Consider the following 27538-nt stretch of genomic DNA (forward strand, 5'->3'; position numbering starts at 1 on the left):
AGGGCGGAGCTCAAAATGAGGTCACTCTAAAGCGCTAGGGATACTATGACGAAACTAGGAACGCTAGGTGTAGAGTAGTGTGTCAAACCAACGCCAGAATTACCGGTAAGCAAAATAAAACGATTAGTTTTGCAAACCAACAGAAGTCGTTGAAATAACAGAAAAGAGACGAGAATCTACTTTAACTGGCAGGTTGGTGAATCTGTGATATATTTGTTGGCTATGGTTTGGTGTTTGTGGGTGATTTTCAACTGTGTCGCGAAAGCATACGTCTTCGAAACTCTGGGAGTGGTCGGAGCATATATACATCTTTATTATAACACGGTTTGGTGGGTTTTACAGACATTTGAAATTATTTAAAAGGAGTTTGAAAGTTGCGTTGCATGACTGTCAGTGTGCTGGTCATAGCGGGACAGTAAGCCCTGCCCACTGTGTTAGTAACGCTCCTTATATGTCTAAGGCTGGACAATACACAGCCTATACACAGCCTGTGCCATAGTCATAGAAACAAGACATAGAAACAATTATGCAAAACAACAAATGTTTGCCCTCTGTATGATCAAGCTTGAGTGAGGACGAGTGATCAGTCATCATTGCATGTGTCAGAGATCTTTCAAAAACATGCTTAGTGCATTGGAAGGGCAGTCTATTGCGGTGTTTTCTGGCAGTGAAACATTGGTACAGAACATTGTGAACTGATCAGGCGGCAGGTTTACTTGTTTCAAGCCAGACAGTGGCTGGGTGCCTTGCGGTGCTGTTTTATAACACATTCATTAGGCCTAAATGAAAAATCGCCACCGCATGGAGCCGGTGTTGTATCCGGTTTTTAGTCATCTTTAGCCGACTAAACAATAATCGCTCTGTGTGATTTTCCAATTTTATTCGATTTTTCTTTGCTAGAGAGACACAATCATAAGGTCAATGGTATGGAGAAGGATGATTTTTTGTTTTTTTTTCATCCGAAATTAGGCTTCAGTAATAATAGCCTACTTACTAAGATGTCTAACATTTACAAACAAGTTCGATTATTTGTACATTTTGAAATTAAAATGAAGTGTTTAAACGACATATGTAAATGCTGCAGTGTCCTCACCTCACCTACTTATTTATATTATTTATAATATTATGTATACACAATTTATAAAATGAAACTCCTTCTGATCCGAAATGCTTGTGAAAGGCATACAGTAAACCCTCATAGACCACAATAGGCCACACATGCTTAACGATACCCACTACTACATGAGTCGTCTCCATTACGTTTAAAAAATATATTTACAGTGGGAACACTTTACACCTATAATTTCTGTGTTACTACTACATGGTTATAGTACTTACCAGTGTTCTATTTTGTTTTACATGAATATACAAATGATGGGGTGCACCAGTGGAAAGTACTGCATAAGTAAATGTCTTAATTACTACAGTATAACAGGGTTATTACTTAATATAAAAGGTTATTGCTTCCTATAACGTGGTTATTGCTTTGACCTGTCCCCAAATTAATTTAGTTGATTCACAGTTGGTTTTGGTATTTCAACCTGCGTGTCCTGATCACGTCTGGTGGGGAGAGACGGTGTAGCCCTGGGGTTAGTAATTCAAGTAAAATAGATTGAGTTTAAGTTAAAATACAATATTCTTGGAAGCAGCATCACAAGACCAAGGTAGAGGTGATGTCACATCCGCAGGCTAATGCAGGCTACATACATTAATAGCAAGCCCTGTCAACTTTATTGATCCTCTAAAACACTCTCCAAACTTTCTTAAACTTCTTTTCATTGTTTTGGAGGGTTGCAGTTTTGTTAGGTGTTTTTAGAACTTGGAGAGTATGGCTCCATGCATGCTGCTGGTCTGGGCTTGGATGGGAGGGAGCAGAGAAGGTGGATGACGCACGAGAGGGAGAGAGACAATTTAAGTGCCTTTGAGGGGAAATCACTATGGAGATGTGAGGCCATTTTAAACAACAGAGAGAAGGGTTGTAGGCCACGCTCGGAACACACCTCTCCCTCTTATCTCCCTCCCTTCCTCTTTCCATTCAAGTTCAAGTTTTATTGTCACATGCACAAGTACAGGGAAATGCTTAAATTGCAAGCTCTAGCCAACAGTGCAGTAATCAATATAAAAATTGTACAACTAATAAATAAATAAAATATATAATAAAGAAAACATGAGAAATAAGAGAGGAAGCTATATACAGGGTCAGTGCCAATTCCACATGTACAATGTGCAGGTATACTGGAGTAATTTAGTTAGATATGTACATGTAGACAGGGATTAGGAGAAAGTGACTGGTAGCAGGATACATAATAGTAATAGTAAACAGTATGGCAGCAGCGTAAGTGGTGTGTGTGTGTATAGAACGTGTTAGTGTGTGGGTCTTAGTGTGTGGGTCTTAGTGTGTGTATGGAAAGTGTAAGTGTGTGGGTGTTACTGTGCAAGAGTGACAGTGTAGACGTGATAGGTAGATATACACTGAGTGTACAAAACATTAGGAACACCCCCAAGGTTTTGCACATTTTACATTTTTAGTCATTTAGCAGACGCTCTTATCCAGAGCGACTTACAGTAGTGAATGCATACATTTCATACATTCTTTTTTTGTATTGGCCCCGCGTGGGAATCGAACCCACAACCCTGGCGTTGCAAACACCATGCTCTACCAACTGAGCCACAGGGAAGACCAAGTACACTCAGTGCATATGTAAACAGGGCTTGAAAGTGACTGACTCGTAGCAGGAATATATAAATACCTATGGTAATATACAAGTGGTAATATATACATTAAACAAGAGTAACAGTGACCAGTAGCAAGATAAAATAGATGGGTACTAATGGTAATGGCAATTAATAATCAATGAACAGCAGCATAGTGGTAGTAATGAATCTAATCAATAATCAATGAGCAGCAGTGTAGTGGTAGTAATGAATCTAATCAATAAGCAGCAGCGTAGTGGTAGTAATCAATCAGCTGATGTCACAAAGTGCTGTACAGAAACCCAGCCTAAAACCCCAAACAGCAAGAAATGCAGGTGTAGAAGCACGGTGGCTAGAAAAAACTCCCTAGAAAGGCCGTAACCTAGGAAGAAACCTAGAGAGGAACCAGGCTATGAGGGGTGGCCAGTCCTCTTCTGGCTGTGCCGGGTGGAGATAACAGAACATGGCCAAGATGTTCAAATGTTCATAGATGACCAGCAGGGTCAAATAATAATTATCACAGTGGTTGTCGAGGGTGCAACAGGTCAGCACCTCAGGAGTAAATGTCAGTTGGCTTTTCATAGCCAATCATTCAGAGTATCTCTACCGCACCTGCTGTCTCTACAGAGTTGAAAACAGCTGTAACGACTGTCGTAGAGAGGGGACCAAAGCGCAGCGTGTTGAGTGCTCATGATTACTTTTTATTTTAACACAGAACACTAAAGAAAATAACAAAAGCGAAAAACGATCAGCTCACAGTTCTGTCAGGTACATGGACTAAACAGAATACAACTACCCACAAACACAGGTGGAAAAAAACCCTACTTAAGTATGATCTCCAATTAGAGACAACGAGGACCAGCTGCCTCTAATTGGAGATCATCCCCCCCAAAAAACATAGAAATACAAAACTAGAACTAAACATAGATATAGAAAAACACAAAAACACCCCCTGTCACGTCCTGACCTACTCTACCATAGAAAATAACATCTTACTATGGTCAGGACGTGACAACAGCAGGTCTGGGACAAGGTAGCACGTCCGGTGGACAGGTCAGGGTTCCATAGCTGCAGGCAGAATAGTTGAAACTGGAGCAGCAGCACGACCAGGTGGACTGGGGACAGCAAGGAGTCATCAGGCCAGGTTGTCCTGAGGCATGGTCCTAGGGCTCAGGTCCTCCGAGAGAAAGAGAGAGAAAAAGAGAGAGAGAGAATTAGAGAGAGCATACTTAAATTCACACAGGACACCGGATAAGACAGGAGAAATACTCCAGATATAACAAACTGACCCTAGCCCCCCGACACAAACTATTGCATCATAAATACTGCCGGCTGAGACAGGAGGGGTCGGGAGACACCGTGGCCCCATCCGACGATACCCCGTGACAGGGCCAAACAGGCAGGATATAACCCTACCCACTTTGCCAAACTACAGCCCCCACACCACTAGAGGGATGTCTTCAACCACCAAATTACTATCCTGAGACAAGGCCGAGTATAGCCCACGAAGATCTCCCCCACGGCACGAACAGGAGGGGGGGTGCCAACCCAGACAGGAAGATCATGTCAGTGACTCAACCCACTCAAGTGACGCACCCCTCCTAGGGACGGCATGGAAGAGCATCAGTAAGCCAGTGACTCAGCCCCTGTAATAGGGTTTGAGGCAGAGAATCCCAGTGGAGAGAGGGGAACCGGCCAGGCAGAGACAGCAAGGGCGGTTCGTCGCTCCAGTGCCTTTCCGTTCACCTTCACACTCCTGGGCCAGACTAGTCTTCAATAAAGACTTAAAGGTCGAGACCGAGTCTGCGTCTCTCACATGGATAGGCAGACCGTTCCATAAAAATGGAGCTCTATAGGAGAAAGCCCTGCCTCCAGCTGTTTGCTTAGAATTTCTAGGGACAATAAGGAGGCCTGCGTCTTGTGACCGTAGCGTACGTGTAGGTATGTACGGCAGGACCAAATCGGAAGGGTAGGAGCAAGCCCGTGTAATGCTTTGTAGGTTTGCAGTAAAACCTTGAAATCAGCCCTGGCCTTAACAGGAAGCCAGTGTAGAGAGGCTAGCACTGGAGTAATGTGATCAAATGTTTTGGTTCTAGTCAATATTCTAGCAGCCGTGTTTAGCACTAACTGAAGTTTATTTAGTGGTTTATCTGGGTAGCCGGAAAGTAGGGCATTGCAGTAGTCTAACCTAGAAGTGACGAAAGTATGGATTCATTTTTCCGCATCATTTTTGGACAGAAAGTTTCAGATTTTTACAATGTTACGTAGATGGAAAAAAGCTGTCCTTGAAACAGTCTTGGTATGTTCGTCAAAAGAGAGATCATGGTCCAGAGTAACGCCAAGGTCCTTCACAGTTTTATTTGAGACGATTGTACAACCCTCAAGATTAATTGTCAGCTCCAACAGAAGATCTCTTTGTTTCTTGGTGCCTAGAACTAGCATCTCTGTTATGTTTGAGTTTAAAAGTAGAACATTTGCCGCCATCCACTTCCTTATGTCTGAAACACAAGCTTCCAGTGAGGGCGATTTTGGGGCTTCACCATGTTTCATCAAAATGTACAGCTGTGTATCGTAGCAGTGAAAGTTAACATTATGTTTCCGAATAACATCACCAAGAGGTAAAATATATAGTGAAAACAATAGTGATCCTTAAACGGAGCCTTGAGGAACACCAAAATGTACAGTTGATTTGTCAGAGGACAAACCATCTACAGAGACTAACTGATAGTAATGAATCTAATCAATAATCAATGAGCAGCAGTGTAGTGGTAGTAAGGAATCTAATCAATAATCATTTTAGCAGCAGTGTAGTGGTAGTAATGAATCTAATCAATAATCATTTTAGCAGCAGTGTAGTGTTAGAAATGAATCTAATCAATAATCTATGAGCAGCAGCGTTAGTGTGAAAGTAGGTGGTGTAAGAACAAGTGTGTCAGGAAGTAATGTAATAAAGATATTGTGGAGGAAATGCATCAGTTGTCTGAGTGTTGCGTAGCTCAGTAAACGTACAACCTCGTTCAGTTACAATAGTCCCATGATGACATCACGTCTCCTTTTCAATCCAATAATGCTTTATGCTTTAAGTTACTTTATTGACTACTAATGCAACACCATAAAGTTATGCTGATTATGTTTATGACCTTATATTAACAGTGGTAGATTCAGCCAGAGGACAACAGTGGTAGGTTCAGCCAGAGGACCATGGCAGGCAGCCCAATGCGTTACATGACTGATTGGGGGCATTGTGTCGTTCATGACAGATTGGGGGCATTGTGTCGTTCATGACAGATTGGGGGCATTGTGTCGTTCATGACAGATTGGGGGCATTGTGTCGTTCATGACTGATTGGGGGCATTGTGTCGTTCATGACAGATTGGGGGCATTGTGTCGTTCATGACAGATTGGGGGCATTGTGTCGTTCATGACAGATTGGGGGCATTGTGTCGTTCATGACAGATTGGGGGCATTGTGTCGTTCATGACTGATTGGGGGCATTGTGTCGTTCATGACTGATTGGGGGCATTGTGTCGTTCATGACAGATTGGGGGCATTGTGTCGTTCATGACTGATTGGGGGCATTGTGTCGTTCATATGATGCTTCTCAGGGCAAAGCGAGGAGAGTTATACATCACTAACGGGGGGGGTTGGCTTTAAGGGCCAGTTTCCTGGACACAGGTCAAGTCTAGTCTTGGACACTGTTGTATCCTGTGCATGTGGTGAATAAACATTGAAACTTAAAACTTGAAATATTACTAATAGCCGACCAGTTATCTGCCACCTCTTCACACCTGTCAACGTGCCCATTACTCCACGGAGCAAAAAAAATACAAAAACAGGAGTTGCCACCTTGCCTGTTAGAACCAGTCTCTGTAATAACAGACAGACGGTCCATAGTGCATTTTACTTCTGCCTCATGCCAGTTTCTCTCTGGGTCACCAAGTTACTCTGGGAACACACACACACACACACACACACACACACACACACACACACACACACACACACACACACACACACACACACACACACACACACACACACAAAGCCGCAATTCAATTGGTCAATTACAGAGAGGACAGTGTGTTGCGTGAAGGCATGTGGACTTAGTGCAGAGGAGAGTTACTTTTCCACCGCAGCCTTGCCAACTGCTGTTTACAGGACACAATGGCTTGGTTTGGCACGTTTCATGTCTGTCAGGGACTGGGAGACCCTTTGAAAGGATAGTGGAGTAGACTCATACACTGAGCTGGCCTGACTCTAGCCATGCATAGACAAGTTACAGGTTCAACTGAGCTCCCCAGAGAGGGGAGAAAGGGCAGGGGGCTACCCCAATAAGGAGTACTGTCGGGTGGTTCCGCTTTGATGGACCATCCCCTGGCCTGGTCCTCACTTGGGTGGATCCCAGAGGTCTAGATAGAACTGATATAGGTATTGGGATAGCCAATGTCTAGCTAGCTCTGTTGTGTTACAGGGCAGAAGACAGGGGCAGCTGACACCTTTGGGGTCTTGTCTAGGTGTTTCTTGTCTGATAGCTTCAGAGGAATTCTACTGTATCAAATTATAGATTTGTTCCTGGGATTTATTTAATTGTGCATGGTGTGCTTAAATGGTTTTAACATTGTAAGAAATAGTCACAACTCTAGTGTAGCTAACTGACCCTCCTCTTTCTCTCTTCCAGAAAACTCTCTGCAGCTCATCCGTCCATTCTCTATGGCGTCTTGTGGACAATGGGGTGATTAAGTGTTGCCTCCTCCATCCTCTACTCAGCACTTCTCTGGTTTAAACCCTCAACACACCACACCTCCCTTCCTCTAATGTCGGATGATTCAGACCCAGGCTGCAGCTCCATGGCTAGGGGGGCCTCAGGGTGCAGCTCCATGGCTAGGGGGGCCTCAGGGTGCAGGTCCATGCCCAGGGGGGCCTCAGGGTGCAGCTCCATAGCCCAGCTTCGTTGTAGGAGCAGCTATAGCCAGGTTGGTCCAGGCCTGGGTCTAGCCTCAGAAAGCAGCAGCAGTTGCCAGGACCCCTGGGCCTCACCCCACAGTGGCCGTAGGAGCGCCTGCTCACGTTCCTTCCACGACGACGTGGACATGAAGAGCAGTGGATCCAGCTGGACCGAGTCACACGGCAACGAGAGCCACAGAAGCCATGGAAACGAGAGTCACGGCAACGAGTCGACGGGTAGCTCCAATGGCAACAGCAGAGACTCGGCTCTCCTGGAGTCGTCTGGGAGCAACAAGCGGTCAGTGTGCTTTAGTTGGTTTTTGGGAGGTGTTAGAATAGACCACATTTCTAGATGGGTACCTTTTTACCAGTCTTATTTTGCCGGCAGACCATCAGACTAGGAAGAGTTGACAGTATTAGTTGATCCAACACCACACATCATCAACATCCCATCTAAATCCAAGGCTTCATGATGATGCATGTCCTTTTTATCATCCTCTGTTGTTGTGTCTGTGTCCCCCTTTGACGTAGGTTGACATCAATATGACTCACTGGCAGCACATTCTGAAGCCGTTCGAGATGGTGGCTGTTTTTCATGTTGTATCAGGGTCCCTCCATCCCTCTATCTTCCTCTGTTGGCACATGCTGGTCCACATCTGACATGCCCTAGATACTGACAGCGGCACCCTGTCTCTCACTTCTCTCCCCATGGTGCCCATGCAGGCAGCTCCATAGACAGGAAATGATGGACCACATATTGGAAGTGGGACCCTCACAGAGAGAAGTGAAAACCCCATAGAAAGTAATGATGGACCCCATTGAGAACCTATGGAAGCTGACAATGGAGTGGTTGTAATTGGATGGCGGTGCCCACTTCACCACCCTAATGACACACTCTGCCCCCTCCTTATTCCTCAGCAGCTGGGCTGAAAACACCTCAAAACACTCTTTGAAGAGAAAGGCACTGGAGCACATCTTGATTGTGTGGAACTTCTCGTTAAAAGCAAAGAGTGATCGAGGTATTTTTGGGCTGAGAGGTCGCAGTACTTGTTGCGTCATATGGTGAAGTTGTCTTTCGCTTCCTGTCTCCACTCTGTGACAATACATTATGTGCCTGTCGGCTCCACTGCAACAGTGGGGAGACCTACAGCTGCTCTTACTATCATTATCTAATTAGCTTATTCTATTTACCTACCTCTATAATTAGTTGCAACCGTTTGCCAGACCACTCTGTTAATGCCAAAAGCAGATGCCGCTGATCCTTTAGGTGGCTCTCGTTTATATAATTACATCTCTAAATGCTTAGAGCGGCTATTTCTAAATGTGATTTCTATTCGGAGCTACTATTTAAATACACCTGAGTTATATTTCATGAGTTGGCTGTCTTCAGCAGCTGTTTATAGCTTTTGGATGTGTTAGCGCTCTTGCTAAGCCTTTAGGCTAATGCCTGTGACACAAAAACACACATTGGCTCATACTTACTACAGATTCTCTCTCACACACACACACACACACACACACACACACACACACACACACACACACACACACACACACACACACACACACACACACACACACACACACAAAATTCAGTTTACTGGGCCAAAACCTGTGCCATGGTCCAGTCTTTGCTTCAAATAGACACAATAGAGTACCACAGAGTCATAATACCCATAAAACCTAGTGGTCAAACTGGAAAATGGTTCTAATCGTTTTTCCACCATTCATTTTTCCCATACTTTGATGCTAATTAGCATTTTTTCGAATCTGCGAGTAGATATATTGATATAAGTCACCTTGTCCGAGAGAGATTTACATGGTTATCAAAATGTCACGCCAGGGTAAGCCTACACGAAACACAAAAATGAATGGTGGAAAAACGATTGGAACCATTTCCCTGTTTGACCACTAGGTGATGTAATTATGCTCTTTCAAAGACAGAGGAAAGTCAGACTGACCTGAGATTAGACAGCATAGAATTCCCCAGGCATCCTCTGTGGAGTTAGCCTGGTTGCCAGTCTCTGTTCAGCTATTACATTCCACTCAAGGTACTCTGTGTCATTTGCCAAAGATGGCACATTTTACGGAGTACAAGGAGTGGAATGTTACAGAGGCAGGAACCCAGACTACTGCGGAGTAGATGGGGAAAACAAAAAGACAAATGTAATTTTTAAGAGCTGCTCCGGTATCCGTGTACCATTGTAGCATTGTACTCTCCTGAACACACTAAAAGTAGAGCAAACTCCAAGCCATTGTACCAGATGGGCAAAGAAATGAACCTACTCATTTCATGCAAAACTTAAGGACTTTGTTTTGCTATTTCATTTAAAATAATTTCTGTGAGATATTGTGGAAAATACCCTCTTCGTCATGAACATGAAATCCACTTATTGTCCACGATTGAGGAATTGAGTAATTCATTCATGGGTGCATACGTGTATATGGTAGTAGCTTTGGAGTCTATTTTTAGTGTAGCACTTTTACTTATAACAATTTAATTCTAGTGGTTTGAAACAATTCTCAATGAAAACATGTTACTTTGTCATTAATAATCTCTGTCTGTCTGTCTCCCCAGCTCTAACTCCAACAGCCCCTCTCCTCCCAGTAGTTCCAATTCTTTCAGCCTGCTGAGTTCTGAGCAGGACAACCCTTCCACCAGCGGCTGCAGTAGTGAGGAGTCAGCTAAGGCCAAGACCCAGAAGGAGCTTCTCAGGACCCTGAAGGAGCTCAAGCGCCACCTTCCTGCTGACAAGAGGAACAAGGGCAACAAGTCCAGCTCCCTCAACACTCTGAAATACGCCCTGCGCTGTGTCAAACAGGTGGAAGGTAAGAGAACTCAACCGCAAAGCATTCTGGGTAGTAAGCCTGAACATGTGATTTGATTATGTATTTAGCATCATTACATTATAGTTTGTTGTCTAATGTATCTTAAAAGGCCAATAGGAAACCAATGTGGGTTTGTGTTGCTGTGTTTCAGCCAATGAGGAGTACTACCAGCTGTTGATGACCAATAACAGTCAGCCATCCGGCCTGGATGTGTCCTCTTACACCATCAAGGAGATAGACAGCATCACCTCAGAGTACACCCTCAAAAACAATGTAAGTTACTAACACCCTATTTCCTCTGAATACACCTTCAAAGCATGAAAAAGAGACAATTTTACCTTAAATACATAAAGCAGTTGTAAACAGAACCCAACAATACCAAAGTACATTGATAGCGTGACTCATAGTCATACCCACACCTGTGTCCATTTCTGTCCTTATTTGACATACAGTGTCTGAACAACAACAGATCAGATATCCCAGCGATTAAGCATAATCCACGCTTGCAGCTGTGTGTGCACTGTATATGCATGTTTTTCTCATACGTGTTCCTGTGTGTCCCTCCAGGACAACTTTGCGGTAGCGATATCTCTGATCACGGGGAAGATCGTCTACATCTCAGACCAGGCTGCCTCTATCCTCAACTGTAAAAGGGGTGTCTTCAAGGACGCTAAGTTTGTGGAGTTCCTGACTCCCCAAGACGTCAGTGTTTTCTACAGCTTCACCACGCCCTACCGCCTGCAATCCTGGAGCATGTGCACAGGAGCAGGTAATGACCCCTCTACGAACGCTTATAACCATGGACAGTCGTTAAACACTTATAAGCATGCCCTACCGCCCTCTCTCCTGGAGCATGTGCACCAGAGCAGGTAGCTAACACCCTCTTTAACGTATAACCTCTTATAGACAGTCTGTAAACAGATACATCACAAGGTGTGCACAAAAAGAATAAGGTAGGATGGAAAAATAAAACATGCATGTTTACCCATTACAGCTGGCTTTAAGAGTGGTCCCCCATCCTAATGATAGTGAATCATTATTTTGAAATCTATAGCGCCCTTTTGAGACGCTCACAACTATTTACAGGCAAATCCCATGTAGTTATAATGATCGGAAAACAAATTCATTTAAAACAGCACACGCTAAACCGTTGCTAGGAAAACATGAAAACATTTACCTGGATTTGAGTCTAGTCGCCCTACCCTAGTCAGCCATGCTAAACAATACAAATAAATGACGGAGTCCCTAAAGCCAGGATTAATAAGAGCTTGGGAAACATGCGTAGTGTAGGCATGGAAACATTGAGGCAAGGGTCGGCAGTAAGCCGATGAAGTAGAGACTTATTTTGAATAAAAAAATGTTCCCCTTCCCCTCTTCTCTTTTCAGAGTCCTCCCCGTCGGACTGCATGCAGGAGAAATCGTTCTTCTGTCGGATCTGGTGTGTGTAGGGCTATGACCGTGTGCCAGCTTCTCTCTGCGTTTCTATTCATTCCCTTTTTCAACTTTGGATAGATTTAAATTAGTTTGAGTCATCGGCTGCCCTCGTCTCGCTCTTCTCTCTGACACACATGTACACGTATTCATGCATGCACACACTCACTATTCATAGTTGTTGTTAAAGTAAAACTACGGCTCAACTCTGCTCCCAAGAGGCAGGTAAAAACCCAAGCAGCATAGTACAGGCGTGGCCAAATGTTTTGAGAATGACACAAATATAAATTTTCACAAAGTCTTCTGCCTCAGTGTCTTTAGATATTTTTGTCAGATGTTACTATGGAATACTGAAGTATAATTACAAGCATTTCATAAGTGTCAAAGGCTTTTATTGACAATTACATGAAGTTGATGCAAAGAGTCAATATTTGCAGTGTTGACCCTTCTTTTTCAAGACCTCTGCAATCCAGCCCTGGCATGCTGTCAATTAACTTCTGGGCCACATCCTGACTGACGGCAGCCCATTCTTGCATAATCAATGCTTGGAGTTTGTCAAAATGTGTGGGTTTTTGTTTGTCCACCCGCTTCTTGAGGATTGACCACAAGTTCACAATGGGATTAAGGTCTGGGGAGTTTCCTGGCCATGGACCCAAAATATCGATGTTTTGTTCCTCGAGCCACTTAGTTATCACTTTTGCCTTATGGCAAGGTGCTCCATCATGCTGGAAAAGGCATTGTTCGTCACCAAACTGTTCCTGGATGGTTGGGAGAAGTTGCTCTCAGAGGATGTGTTGGTACCATTCTTTATTCATGGCTGTGTTCTTAGGCAAAATTGTGAGTGAGCCCACTCCCTTGGCTGAGAAGCAACCCCACACATGAATAGTCTCAGGATGCTTTACTGTTGGCATGACACAGGACTGATGGTACCGCTCACCTTGTCTTTTCCGGACAAGCTTTTTTACGGATGCCCCAAACAATCGGAAAGGGGATTCATCAGAGAAAATGACTTTACCCCAGTCCTCAGCAGTCCAATCCCTGTACCTTTTGCAGAATATCAGTCTGTCCCTAATGTTTTTCCTGGAGAGAAGTGGCTTCTTTGCTGCCCTTCTTGACACCATGCCATCCTCCAAAAGTCTTCGCCTCACTGTGCGTGCAGATCCACTCACACCTGCCTGCTGCCATTCCTGAGCAAGCTCTGTACTGGTGGTGCCCCGATCCCGCAGCTGAATCAACTTTAGGAGACGGTCCTGGCGCTTGCTGGACTTTCTTGGGCGCCCTGAAGCCTTCTTCACAACATTTGAACCGCTCTCCTTGAAGTTCTTGATGATCCGATAAATGGTTGATTTAGGTGCAATCTTATTGGCAGCAATATCCTTGCCTGTGAAGCCCTTTTTGTGCAAAGCAATGATGACGGCGCGTGTTTCCTTGCAGGTAACCATGTTTGACAGAGGAAGAACAATGATTCCAAGCACCACCCTCCTTTTGAAGCTTCCAGTCTGTTATTCAAACTCAATCAGCATGACAGAGTGATCTCCAGCCTTGTCCTCGTCAACACTCACACCTGTGTTAACGAGAGAATCACTGACATGATGTCAGCTGGCCCTTTTGTGGCAGGGCTGTAATGCAGTGGAAATGTTTTTGGGGGATTCAGTTCATTTGCATGGCAAAGAGGGACTTTGCAATTAATTGCAATTCATCTGATCACTCTTCATAACTTTCTGGAGTTTAAGCAAGTTGCCATCATACAAACTGAGGCAGCAGACTTTGTGAACATTTTTATTTGTCATTCTCAAAACTTTTGGCCACGACTGTAGAGCTGAACTCTGTGAAAAAGCTGCTGAAGAAGGGAAATCCACTTACACAAACGGTCAATCATTATCATACTATATGCTATATTTTCATGGTTTTATTGCTGCTTTAGTGACTTGCTGACTTTGTCCACTCTCTCCTGTGTTCTGTAGTGGGGGTAAGGAGTGTGAGGGGGACCTGCAGTACTACCCGTTCCGTATGACCCCCTTCCTGATCAAGGTGCAGGACAAGGTCCATTTTGAGGACCAGCTCTGCTGCCTCCTACTGGCTGAAAGGTTGCATTCCGGATACGAGGGTAAGGACCAATCATAATGCCATCACAACACCTGAGTTGTGCCTGTTTGAATACTTTTGAAACTGCATCTTTAATAGTGTATAATAGTGGATAGTATGCGATTAGTGTGTGGGAACAGAGGTGTTAACAGTGTTTTAATTTGCCTACAGCTCCCAGAATTCCTAGTGACAAGCGTGTCTTCACCACCACACACACTCCTAGCTGTGTGTTCCAGGATGTGGACGAGAGGCAAGACACCAAACATTTTTCTGATAATGTGTTTGTATTAGGATTATGATCTAGTAATCAGTGGAGGCTGCTGAGGGGAGGACGGCTCATAATAATGGCTGGAACAGAGAAAATTGAATGGCATCAAACACATGGAAACAATGTGTTTGATGTATTTCAAATCAAATCAAATGTTATTTGTCACAAGCGCCGAATACAACAGGTTTAGATCTTACCATGAAATGCTTACTTACAAGCCCTTAACCAACAATGCAGTTCAATAAATATTTGCTAAATTAACTAAAGTCTAATCTAATAACAAGTAACACAATAAGATGATATAACAATAACGAGGCTATATACAAGGGGGCACAGGTACAGAGTCAATGTACGGGGGTACAGGTTAGTCGAGGTCATTTGTACATGTAGGTAGGGGTAAAGTGACTATTCATAGACAATTAACAGCGAGTAGCAGCAGTGTACGGGGGTCAATGTAAATTGTCCGGGTGGCCATTTTTGATTCATTGTTCAGCAGACTTATCCTGGCACCACACTGCCAGGTCTCTGACCTCCTCCCTATAGGCTGTCTCATCGTTGTCGGTGATCAGGCCTACCACTGTTGTGTCGTTTGCTAACTTATTGATGGTGTTGGAGTCGTGCTTGGTCATGCGTCGTGGGTGAACAGGCAGTATAGGAGGACACGCACCCCTGAGGGTCCCCGGTGTTGAGGATCAGCGTAGCAGATGTATTGTTGCCTACCCTTACCACCTGGTGACGGCCCGTCAGGAAGTCCAGGATCGAGAGTCAGGTGTTTAGTCCCAGGGTCCTTTTTTTAACCATTCCACTGATTGCGCTCCAGCCATTACCACGAGCCTGTCCTCCCCAATTAAGGTTCCACCAACCTCCTGGGGTAGTAATACTGTACGCTGATTGCTGACTCATGATGTCATTGTGTGTGTGTTCCAGGGCTGTTCCTCTTCTTGGTTACCTCCCCCAGGATCTGATTGGCACCCCAGTCCTTCTTCTCATGCACCCCAACGACAGGCAGATCATGTTGGCCATTCACAAGAAGAGTAAGTCAAACTAGAACAACACATGAACAATTATTACACTTTTAATTATTACATCACTGGGCTGCATACAAAACAAATGGAATGTCCCTTTACAGCATATTTTTGTGACATTTATATTCCCTTTTCTCTCTCCTATCCATAGTCCTTCAGTATGCTGGCCAGCCGTTTGACCACTCCTCCATCAGGTTCTGCACGCGGAATGGAGAGTACGCCATCATCGACTCCAGCTGGTCCAGCTTTGTCAACCCCTGGAGCCGTAAGGTCTCTTTCATCATCGGGAGGCACACAGTCCGCATGTGAGTGTCTGCCTAGCACAATGTTTTCCTATCTTTGAACTTTTTTAGTATCTTGGCGCTTCTCCCTGCTCACCACTTTTTTGTGTTAGAGTATCTTGGCATCATTTTTTTTAAATGGCAAAAAAAGACTTTATGATGCTGTGTCTATTGTTCTAGAAATTACTGCTAATAATGATAATATGGTTGTTTCCACTGGAAGGGGCCCGGTGAATGAGGATGTGTTCGAGGCCCCGCTCCCTGCCCTCATGGAGACCAAGATCATGGACTCTGAAGTCCAGGAGATCACTGAGCAGATCCACAGACTGCTGCTACAGCCGGTTCACAGCACTAGCTCCAGTGGGTACGTGGGAAGCAACGACCACCTTGCAGCATCCCAGGGAATGACCAGCGAGAGCAACACGCGCTCATCCAGAGACATCAACATCAACAGCAATGGTAGCAGCCCAAGCAGGACACGCATCGAGGAGGAGGGGGAGAGCAGCTGGGCCAAACCTGTGAGTACCCTTCTACCTCTATTTTACCTGTCTATCTCTTTCTCTCTCACTTTTCCCAGTCTATTTTTCCCTCCCCTCTTTCTCTCTCTCTCTCTCTCTCTCTCTCTCTCTCTCTCTCTCTCTCTCTCCATGGTAGTGAGCATGTCTCTTCTCTCCTCCCCAGCAGAGGTCATTCCAGGGGATCTGTAAAGGTATCCACCTCCAGAACAGTCAGGAACAACAAATCTACAAAGCCTCTTCCTCAGCCAGGCCTGAGACCAAGAAGAACGCTGGCAGTAAGTCACACAAGAAAACTAAAACAGAAATATTTACAATCTGCAGGAAAAATACTTTTTGAGATATGCTTATGTGTGCATTTGATCATGTAAAGTGGGGAGTGGATGTGTGTGGATGTACAGATATGAATGCGTGTTTATGTGTTGAGTGAGATGTATATGTGTGTGTTTAATACATGGGTGTAGTTTATTGGTGTAGTCAGGTGTAAACAGAATGTTCATATTCATGCCCATTCCAGTCCTGACCGTTGCTCTCTCCCTAACAGAGTTCCTCCAGAAGAGTCCAGCTGTGGTGCGTCTCAAGGACACTGCAGCCCCCGTGGCACCTCTGAGCTGGAGGGAGAGTGGGGCCACCCCCCTGGAGAACTGCAGGCCTGCAGTACAGGAGGAGCAGCTGGCCTTCAACGACCAGGCGGTCTCCTCCTACCAACAGATCAGCTGTCTGGACAACGTCATCAGGTCAGCTTCTAACTAGTCACTTATTTATTAATCTTGCTAATCATTTATCTGTACATCACAGGAGGTTGGTGGCACCTTAATTTGACTGGCTCGTGGTAATGACTGGAGCGGAATCAGTGGAATGGTATCAAATACATCAAACACATGGTTTCCAGGTGTTTGATACCATTCCATTCGCTCTGTTCCTGACATTATTATTAGCCGTCCTCCCCTCACCAGCCTCCTGTGCTGAACATCTCTCTGGTCATCTAGGCAGTCATCTGTCTATTCATCTAGTTTGTCTTTTATGGGGCAAAATACTTATAGGTACTATTCCTGGGTAGCTATGTGGGAAGGAGAGTGGTAGGTACTACGTAGCTGCTATTTAAACTTACTGCTACCCAGTTACATGGTAGTTACATCATGGGCTATTGTTTTTGATGAAGATAGAAAGTAAAGCAGTCTCTCCTGTGTCTCTCTTGACAGATATCTGGAGGGCTGTAACGTTCCCATCGCTAGGAAGAGGAAGTGGCACTCTTCTGACAACACCACGTCCTCAGACGAGGACAAGCAGAAAGGAGGGGACAACCGCATGCAGATCTCTGAAGGTACCTTGTACCAACGTTCTACTAACGTTATCTAGCTTTACTCCATTACTTACAATAAAACACTGTTGACTACAGTATGGTTGGTATGATGTTGCATGAAGCCTATATGGCAAGTGACCTTTCCTACACCGCTATCCATTTCTACCAGTCATTGAATGCACCATGAATTGAATTGCCCGTCATCATTAAATCTCAGACTGAATACACAGTTTGAATTTCCTTAATTTCTTAATTGAAATTGAAGATACCTGTGGGATGAATTGAATTCAAACCAAATAATACTGCTAGATTAATAGGTACGGATACCTGTATTAGATATGGTGTGACAACGTTGATGATACATTGGTTGGAAAACATCACTGCAGATTCCATCTGGCTCCACCGATCGCCAGGGAATCAGAACAGATGAACACATACCGATTTATCAAAAGATCAATACTTATTATGTACAAATAAATAAAATATAATATTTATACCTCTTTATTTATGAAGAGGTCATCTTTTAGTTCATGCCAAATCTCTGTTGGACAGGTTAACCAACTGAATCAGACATAGCCAAATGTTCTCTCTATCTCTCTATCTCTCTATCTCTAATCCACAATTATGGGACTTTATATGTGACTCTCCTAGTCACCCTCTCTGTCTCTCCCTATCACCCTGGCAGACCCTGCGCTATTTAAGGCTCAGCCTGGTCTAACCCCTGTGGATGACATCATCGCATACAAAAAGACTGAGGCTACGACCACAGCCTCAGGGGTAGTGGGCTCCTCCTCCCTGGCGGCCCTCGCCGTGCCACCGTGCAGCAAAACCGAGAGTGTGGTGTCAATAACAAGCCAGTGTAGCTACAGTAGCACCATTGTGCATGTAGGAGACAAGAAACTGCAGCCCGAGTCAGGTATACACTACATGGACTCGTTCTCTGGTCTTTTGCTCTTTTTTGTGGTGGTGGTGGTGGTGGTGGTGGTGGTGGTGGTGTGTGTGTGTGTGTGTGTGTGTGTGTGTGTGTGTGTGTGTGTGTGTGTGTGTGTGTGTGTGTGTGTGTGTGTGTGTGTGTGCCTACGTGGGTATAGATGTAGCTAGATGTTGTGTACTAAATGTTATCACACACCATTGGTGCAGTATCATGTCTGTACTCTGAGGTACAGACATGTGTGGCTCAGTTGGTAGAGCATGGTGTTTGCAACGCCAGGGTTGTGGGTTCGATTCCCACGGGGGACCAGTACGGAAAGAAATGTATGAAATGTATGCATTCACTACTGTAAGTCGCTCTGGATAAGAGCTTCTGCTAAAATTACTAAAATGTAAAAAAAATGTAAAAGGTCATGCATCTTCCAGAAGATGCATGTACCTTGAATCCCAGAGGTTCCACGAGACTATACCATGATGTATGATATACAGTAGATGACCCTAGCACACACTGGCGTCCTGCATGTATCTTCCTATCTGCTTCTTTGTAACGTATATATGTATATCAATGTTGCTGAGGGCTCATCTGCTCATCTCTTTATGTCCTGAACGGTTGGATGTTTTCTGTATATATTGTATCTAACTTGTACATCCATGGTGGTCTGCTGGAACTAATGTTCTCTATCTGTTTTTCTCCGTACAGAGATCATTGAGGATGTATCTGGTGGTGGGGAGACGGTGGAGCGGGTCAGCCAGACTCCTGGGCCTCCCCCTAGTGCTGTTTCACCTCCCAGCTTCCAGAGGGAGCCCTATAAGAAGCTGGGTCTGACCAAGCAGGTCCTAGCAACCCACACCCAGAGAGAGGAGCAGGCCTTCCTGTGTCGCTTCAGGGAGCTTCGGGGAGTCCAGGCCTTCCAGGCCAACTGTTCCCAATACCTGGAGCACCAGAAGGGAAAAGGTGCCACTGATGGTAGAGTACAGCAGCGAACGCGCTTTACACACAATACAGTACATTACATTACATTACAATACATTACAATACATTTCATTACAATACAATACAATACAATACAATACAGTACATTACATTACATTACAGTACAATACATTACAATACAACACAACACACTACAATACAATACAATACAATACAATACGAACTCAATATAGCTTGTAGACATAGGCTAGTACAATTCAACACAGACACACACAGTACCTTAATGCTCTCATACACTCAACTTCTCACAGTCAAAAACATAATGTAATCTAACCATCTTTTTCTCTCTTTTCCGCTCTTTCCCCCTCTCCAGCTGTGCCCACTGTGCGCCCATGCAGGCAGGCCGAGCCCGCCGCCCGTAGAAGCGGGCGCAACAAGAAGACCAAGTCCAAGCGGGTAAAACAGAACGAGTCGTCCGATAGTTCTTTGTCCCATAGGAAGAGACAGCAGCAGCCCCGACCTCACCTCCTCAATCAGGGCCTCAACCAGACCTCCTGGTCCCACTCCAACTCCTCCCAGTCCACCTTGCCGCCCCTGGCCTACCCCAACATAGTGCCAGCCTTCCCTCTCCAGGTCTACCCCGGGGTGGGCACCATGGCTGGCACCATGCCTACCAGCCCTGAGAATTCAATGCCAGGCTTCGGCGACAGCCAGTGCAACCAGGATCCCCAGTGCCCGCCGCCAAACATCCAGCCCTCCCCCTTCTCTACTCCCATGGTGAACCCCGTGGTGGCTCTGGTTCTCCCCAACTACATGTTCCCTCAAATGGGGAGCGGGGCTCCAGGACTGCAGCCTTTTTACCAGGTCAAGACGGCAGGCTACTCCTCCCAGCCACAGCCCTTCCTCCCACAGACATCCCTCACCTTCCCTGCCCAGGGTCCCTTCCTGGCACAGCCGCAGCCCTTCCCCCTACAGACATCTCTTCCCTTCCCACCACAGTCATCCTCCACCATCCAGACCCAGTTCCCGGACCAGGACCCCTTCGCCCCCCAGACAGGCTTCCCAATCCCCACCCAGCTTTTCTCTTCCATGGCCATGGAGCCCCCCAAGCCTTCTGGGGAAACCACCCAGTCTCGGGGCTCCACACCTGGGTCCATGGGCGGCAGGGACCATGTGCCCTCCCCTCCAGTGTTCCAGTCACGGTGCAGCTCTCCCCTGCAGCTCAACGTACTGCAGCTGGAGGAGACACCATGCTCCCTGGAGAGGCAGGACAGCATGGTGGTAGCGCCCTCCAGTGGTGATCCCCCGGGGAATAACGCCTTCCGCAATAAGGGAAGGAGTGTGGTCTGCCAAGCCATGGAGAAGATCACGCTTCAGCAGGTATGACATAACCCTGTTCGTTGTCTTTCCCCCTAATGGTCTTTTCTTTCTTTAGCTTTTTTCCTCTCTCCCTCCCCTGTTTCCATTTTCTATCGTTTTATCCAACCACCTGTCCTACAATCTAAGCTAGATGCCCTCAATCTCACACAAGTTATCAAGGAACCCACCAGGTACAACCCTAAATCCGTAAACATGGTTACCCTCATAGATATTATCCTGACCAACTTGCCCTCCAAATACACCTCTGCTGTTTTCAATCAGGATCTCAGCGATCATTGCCTGCATCCGCTATGGGTCCGCGGTCAAACGACCACCCCTCATCACTGTCAAACGCTCCCTAAAACACTTCTGCGAGCAGGCCTTTCTAATCGACCTGGTCCGGGTATCCTGGAAGGATATTGACCTCATCCCGTCAGTAGAGGATGCCTGGTCGTTCTTTAAAAGTAATTTCCTCACCATCTTAAATAAGCATGCCCCTTTCAAAAAATGTAGAACTAAGAACAGATATAGCCCTTGGTTCACTCCAGACCTGACTGCCCGAGACCAGCACAAAAACATCCTGTGGCGGACTGCACTGGCATCGAATAGTCCCCGCGATATGCAACTTTTCAGGGTAGTCAGGAACCAATACACGCAGTCAGTTAGGAAAGCAAAGACTAGCAGCTTTTTCAAACAGAAATTTGCATCCTGTAGCTCTAACTCCAAAAAGTTTTGGGACACTGTAAAGTCCATGGAGAATAAGAGCACCTCCTCCCAGCTGCCCACTGCACTGAGGCTAAGAAACACTGTCACCACTGATAAAGCCACGATAATCGAGAATTTCAATCTCTACGGCTGGCCATGCTTTCCTGTTGGCCGGGGTTGTGGTAGCTTTCATGGCTACCACAACCCCGGCCAACAGCTCCGCACCCCCCGCAGCTACTTGCCCAAGCCTCCCCAGCTTCTCCTTCACCCAAATCCAGATAGCAGATGTTCTGAAAGATCTGCCAAACCTGGACCTCGTACAAATCAGCTGGGCTAGACAATCTGGACCCTCTCTTTCTAAAATTATCCGCTGCCATTGTTGCAACCCCTATTACCAGTCTGTTCAACCTCTCTTTTGTATCGTCTGAGATCCCTAAAGATTGGAAAGCTGCCGCGGTCATCCCCCTCTTCAAAGGGGGTGACAATCTAAACCCAAACTGTTACAGACCTATATCCATCCTGCCCTGCCTTTCTAAAGTCTCCGAAAGCCAAGTTATTAAACAGATCACTGACCATTTCGAATCCCACCGTACCTTCTCCGCTGTGCAATCCGGTTTCCGAGCTGGTCACGGGTGCACCTCAGCTACGCTCAAGGTGCTAAACGATATCATAACCGCCATCGATAAAAGAAAGTACTGTGCAGCCATCTTCATCGACCTGGCTAAGGCTTTCGACTCTGTCAATCACCGTATTCATATCGGCAGACTCAACAGCCTTGGTTTCTCAAATGACTGTCTTGCCTGGTTCACCAACTACTTCTCAGATAGAGTTCAGTGTGTCAAATCGGAGGGCCTGTTGTCCGAACCTCTGAGGGTACCACAGGGTTCAATTCTCGGGCCGACTCTTTTTTCTGTATATATCAACGATGTCGCTCTACGCAGACGACACCATTCTGTATAAATCTGGCCCTTCTTTGGACACTGTGTTAACAAACCTCCAAACGAGCTTCAATGCCATACAACACTCCTTCCGTGGACTCCAACTGCTCTTAAACGATTCTGACTTAGAATATGTGGACAACTACAAATACCTAGGTGTTTGGCTAGACTGTAAACTCTCCTTCCAGACTCATATTAAACATCTCCAATACAAAATTAAATCTAGACTCGGCTTCCTATTTCGCAACAAAGCCTCCTTCACTCACACTGCCAAACATACCCTCGTAAAACTGACTATTCTACCGATCCTCGACTTCGGCGATGTCATTTACAAAATAGCCTCCAACACTCTACTCAGCAAACTGGATACAGTCTATCACAGTGCCATCCGTTTTGTCACCAAAGCCCCATATACCACCCACCGCTGCGACCTGTATGCTCTCGTCGGCTGGCCCTCGCTACATATCCTTCGCCAAACCCACTGGCTCCAGGTCATCTATACGTTTTTGCTAGGTAAAGCTCCGCCTTATCTCAGCTCACTACCTACCTCACCCCATATTGTTTTTATTTACTTTTTTGCTCTTTTGCACACCAGTATTTCTACTTGCACATCATAATCTGCACATCTATCACTCCAGTGTTAATTTGCTAAATTGTAATTACTTCGCTACTATGGCCTATTTATTGCCTTACCTCCTCACGCCATTTACACACACTGTATATAGACTTTTTCTATTGTGTTATTGACTGTATGTTTGTTTATTCCATGTGTAACTCTGTGTTGTTGTTTGTGTCGCACTGCTTTGCTTTATCTTGGGCAGGTTGCAGTTGTAAATGAGAACATGTTCTCAACTAGCCTACCTGGTTAAATAAAGGTTCAATTGAAAAAAAAAATACAGAAAAAAACTGAGTCGGTGTGAGGTTATGGTAGTAATGTTGAGATTCCCCAAAATCGCAGCAACACTACGAAAGTGTTGTTTTTAGACTGGAGGTGTTAGGCTAGGGTTAGGATGTATAAAAGGCTGCTTAATCCGTAAGGTATTCACAAATCAATCCCATATTGTCTTCAGCTGGCAGCCAAGTGGCGGTCCGGCACATAGGCTATAGATTCATTTGACATTTTCCTAAATATTTTAAGAATGCTTTTACTGTGATATGATGTTATAGTTTCACCAATTCCTCTGGTCTGAAAATGAGACAGGAGTACAACTTTAAAGGCACAAACTATAGTTTTTAAACATATTTTGACATCAAAATCAGTCAAAAAAGTGGAGACATGCCAAGGGTGTTCAAGGGATACTTCAGTATTTTTTGGCATTGAGGCCCTTTATTTACTTCACTAGAGTCGGATGAACTCATGGATACCATTTTTATGTCTCTATGTCCAGTATGAAGGAAGTTAGAAGTAGTTTTGCGAGCCAATGTTAACTAGCGTTAGCACAATGACTGGAAGTCTATGTTAACATAGGCTCGCAAAACTACCTCTATCTTCCTTCATACTGGACACAGAAACATAAAAATGGTATCAACAAGTTCATCTGACTCTGGGGAAGTAGATAAAGGGCCTCGTTGCCAAAATCCTGAAGTATCCCTTTAAATCCAAACTCTGTCTGCTCTGCAGGTTGGTGTTTATTGTCATGATTGTTGCCCTTGAGGCAGAACTGAGAAATGTCCGCAAGATGGGCCAGCTGCAAAGTCAAAATTGGCTATATCGTAAAAATTCATTCAAAAAAAGATGGCTTTTGGCATAGAGGTAAATCAAATTTTGCCAACATGTCAGGAGAAGTATGGCTGGATTGGTGTGGCTTCACTAAACTTCCAGTTCCTCCATTGTTAAAATGCACAAAAGGAAACTTACCTTAGTTACTGTAAAAAGGGTGTCTGTTGGATTAATATTTCAGGACAATATGGTTGAGGTGCCTCTCAGATCATGATAAGGAATTAAAGGAGCAAAGAAGCAAGAAAGGAAGGATGGGACTGATTAAAGAAAAAAGAGACCAATACGACTTGAGAGTGGAGCTTCTGTTTGCTGATCTTTCCTTTTACCTCTGTCTTGCAGGTGAGTTCGCCAGGCGACGGTAACCCTAGCAACATGCTTGACATCCTGCTCCATTCAGACTCTCACTCAGCCACCTCAGGGTCCATGGGTTCAAGGTCTAATGACTGTGGAACCTCAGCTAGAACGTCGAACAGTGGAAGGTCGGGCTGTAGAACGTCAGCTAGTGGAACGTCAACTAGTGGTGTATCTGGCAATGGCACAGGTCTGTACACACACCTACCCTAGACTTCTTGTACGTTTGTAAGACATTTGTTCCTATTCCAGTCACTTCCACTGTACCAAACGTATCTCCTGTAACCGTATTGAGGAGGATTTCCCATGTAAAACATATTATTAAGCATATTTTCTGAACAAGACTGGCAGGGACAATAACAAACACAGGACAGAAGGACATGGCAGCAAGACATTACATTCAACCATTTGTTGCTTCATGTACAAAGCACTTGAGACTACAACTCTGGTGATTCAGAAGTAAAATATCCTAACTCTGTTTTGTTATTCTCCCCCCAAGTATGCAGCAGCCACACCAGCAGAAAGATCAGAAACCACTTTGGCAGCGTGGACTCCTCCCAGAACAGTAGGCAGAAGGTCAAAGGGCACTCCACCGGCTGCGATAGTGGGAGCAGCCGTAGCGTCATGGATGTGCGGCCAATGGAGATGGAGCAGGGCCAACACGACAAGTATGTACTGCAGGACCCGCCGTGTTTGGTCACCCTCAATGCTGACAACAAGGTCATGTTGACCTATCAGGGTTCCCGAGTGGCGCAGCGGTCTGAGGCACTGCATCTCAGTACGAGAGGCATCACTACAGACCCTGGTTTGATTCCAGGCCGTATCACAACTGGCCGTGATTGGGAGTCACATAGGGCGGCGCACAATTGGCCCAGCATCGTCCGGGTTAGGGTTTGGCCGGGGTAGGCCGTCATTGTAAATAATAATTTGTTCTTAACTGAGTTGGCTAGTTAAATAAAGGTAAAATAAATAAATATTTAAAAAATCTGATGCCCTCGCGGTGAGTTGGAGGAGACAGGAGAGAGGCAGCACACAATGTGCCCTGGAGTAAGAGAAAGTTGTCTGTGGATGCAGGTCTGGTGTCAGTTTGGGATTTGGGATGGGGGAGGATAAACTGATCCTAGATCTGTGACTACAGGCAACTTCTACCCAGGGCATGATGAGTGGCTGTGAATGCTGGGGTTTTAAATATTGGTTGGGTATTTTTTGGTAGGCCATAAGAAAATTTTTAGATGGGACACAGCACTCTAGATCTTTGGGAAATACTTTCCTAGTACATTGCACTGTACACCCTTGTTGTTTCCCACTCCCTTCCCATATTCACCTGGCATGCTGAATTAGAATTGACCATTTGTGTTAAAAGCTTTGCTAATATTAAAGTTAAATTGCAGTTCTGACTTATGTCCACCAGATGGGGCTTTCACACAAAGACCGACAGTTGTTAGACAAGGTGAATTGAGAGGAAATGTGTGGTGTCTTAAATGCTAGTTTGACTACTCTCCAGGTACCAGACACCCAATCTAGGTAACCATGAAGATCAATTATATAAAATTGTCATCTGATACCCATGACTCCCTCATGCCAAATACACATTTTTTAACCACTAACCAGACATACCTTTCCCGACACCCTAATACCCAGTACCACTCTCTGTGTTACCTGCATGTCCAATAGTATTCTTACTGTTTGAGTATCTTTTCCCTGGTCACATAGGTCCCATGGTTCAGAATACTGAGTGTGTATGTCCCTTGGTCTACTCAGGGGCATCGAGAGGTTGCTCAGAGAGGACAGAGAGAGGCTGCGTGGGATGCAGAAGAGTCAGCCGTGCTTCACTGGGGAGCAGCAGAGGGAACTGGTAGAGGTCCACCCCTGGATGAGGAGTGGAGGGCTGCCCAAGGTCATGGACATCAAGGTAAGCTCTCTCTTTCTCTTTATGGCTGTCTCGCTCTATTGCTTTCTCTTTAACGCGCTCTCTTTTTCTTCCTCTTTCCTCCCTCTCTCTTTTTCACAATCACTCTCTCTCTCTTCCTTTCTTTTTCTCTTTCTCCTTCTTTCACTCTCTCTTACTCTCTCTCTCTTATACTATGGGCCGTCAATCACGTTTGTCAAAAGCAAGTCTAACATTAACTAACAGAAATGTGTGTGTGTGTGTGTGTTGTTTTGTTGTTTTGTTTAGGCCTGTGTGTGCTGTGAGGAGGGTGCTCCAAAGGCAGTGATGTCTGAGGAGCAGTCTGACCTAGACATGGGAGACACAGAGACTGAGACAGGGGAGGTCAGCCCCTCCAGGAAGCCCAGCGAGGAGCCCTTAAACACAGACACCTGCCCCTCTTCTGGCCTTGGATCATCATAGCCACATCCACACCCTGAATCCACCGCTGTTGATTGTAACATCAGCACTTCCGCCCGAGACTCGTTCTCAAGCGACATCAATTATTGACCGGGTCCCATCCTCAGACCAACAGCTGTCCCTGACCAGGGAATGATCATATTGGACTACCTAGTACTGCATGCGTCCTGCTAGCGGTACAGACCTTTTCTACAACCAGCTAAACCGTATGGAAACTCTGCTACAGCCTGAGAGACCAGCGGCCCACCTGTTCAATTCATTTTATGTGTGTGAATGTGTGAGAGAGAGAAAAAGAAGATGAGATTGAGGTTGGGCAGGTAGCCTAGCGGTGGGCAGGTAGCCTAGCGGTGGGCAGGTAGCCCAGCGGTGGGCAGGTAGCCTAGTGGTTAATAACGATCGGCCAGTAACCGAAGGCCGCTGGTTTGTATCAACGAGCCGACTAGGTGAAAAATCTATCGAGGTGCCTTTGAGCAAGGCACTTAACCCTAATTCCTTTTGTAAGTCACTCTGGATACGAGCGTCTGCTAAATTACTAAAATGTCAAATGAGTGAGTTCCAGTCTGTGCAAAACTCTGTTCTTTCAATTCCATCTCTTTTCCTGTGTTGTTTCACTGATTAAAATGAATGCTTTCACTGAAGAAGTTTAAGACTTATAGTCTTGTTTTTGTGTTGATGGTAGCCAAGAATATTTAGTGGACTTGCTGTTTTTCAACTGTCTCTCAATATGAGAAAAATATATATAATTTAAAGCACCTGTAAAATGGTTGGTGAAATGTTTTTTTTACCACCAATGGTTTCAAAGAGATACTCTATTTTTATACCAGAGAATAATATATGTACAGTATATGTGTTTCTTGGTTCTGAGTCTCACAATATAAA

At 45.2% G+C, this 27538-nt stretch overlaps 1 protein-coding gene across 5 annotated transcripts; it reads left to right on the plus strand.

The window, feature by feature from the left end:
- The first annotated feature begins 8 nt into the window (after nt 1-8).
- Nucleotides 9-27297, plus strand: LOC106599551 (period circadian protein homolog 2). Of its 5 annotated transcripts, none has more exons than XR_006769084.1 (21): nt 9-192; nt 7373-7936; nt 10217-10467; nt 10619-10740; nt 11035-11236; nt 11854-11905; nt 13863-14005; nt 14155-14233; nt 15179-15285; nt 15428-15581; nt 15781-16075; nt 16239-16350; nt 16617-16809; nt 17275-17396; nt 18061-18291; nt 19006-19272; nt 19613-20619; nt 24301-24502; nt 24812-24980; nt 26026-26224; nt 26489-26632. XR_006769084.1 is itself a non-coding variant. In XM_014190838.2 (21 exons), the coding sequence occupies exons 2-21, from the start codon at nt 7509-7511 to the stop codon at nt 26660-26662; spliced, it is 4461 nt and encodes a 1486-aa protein (XP_014046313.2). In that variant the 5' UTR covers nt 9-192; nt 7373-7508; the 3' UTR covers nt 26663-27297. The 5 variants fall into 5 exon arrangements, 4 of the variants coding, with proteins under 4 accessions (XP_014046313.2, XP_014046317.2, XP_014046315.2 ...); XM_014190838.2 differs by having other exon boundaries at nt 26074-26224; nt 26489-27297; XM_014190842.2 differs by having other exon boundaries at nt 16242-16350; nt 26074-26224; nt 26489-27297.
- Nucleotides 27298-27538: the final 241 nt, after the last annotated feature.

Source organism: Salmo salar, chromosome ssa03, assembly GCF_905237065.1.
Source record: "Salmo salar chromosome ssa03, Ssal_v3.1, whole genome shotgun sequence".
Lineage (NCBI taxonomy): Eukaryota > Metazoa > Chordata > Actinopteri > Salmoniformes > Salmonidae > Salmo > Salmo salar.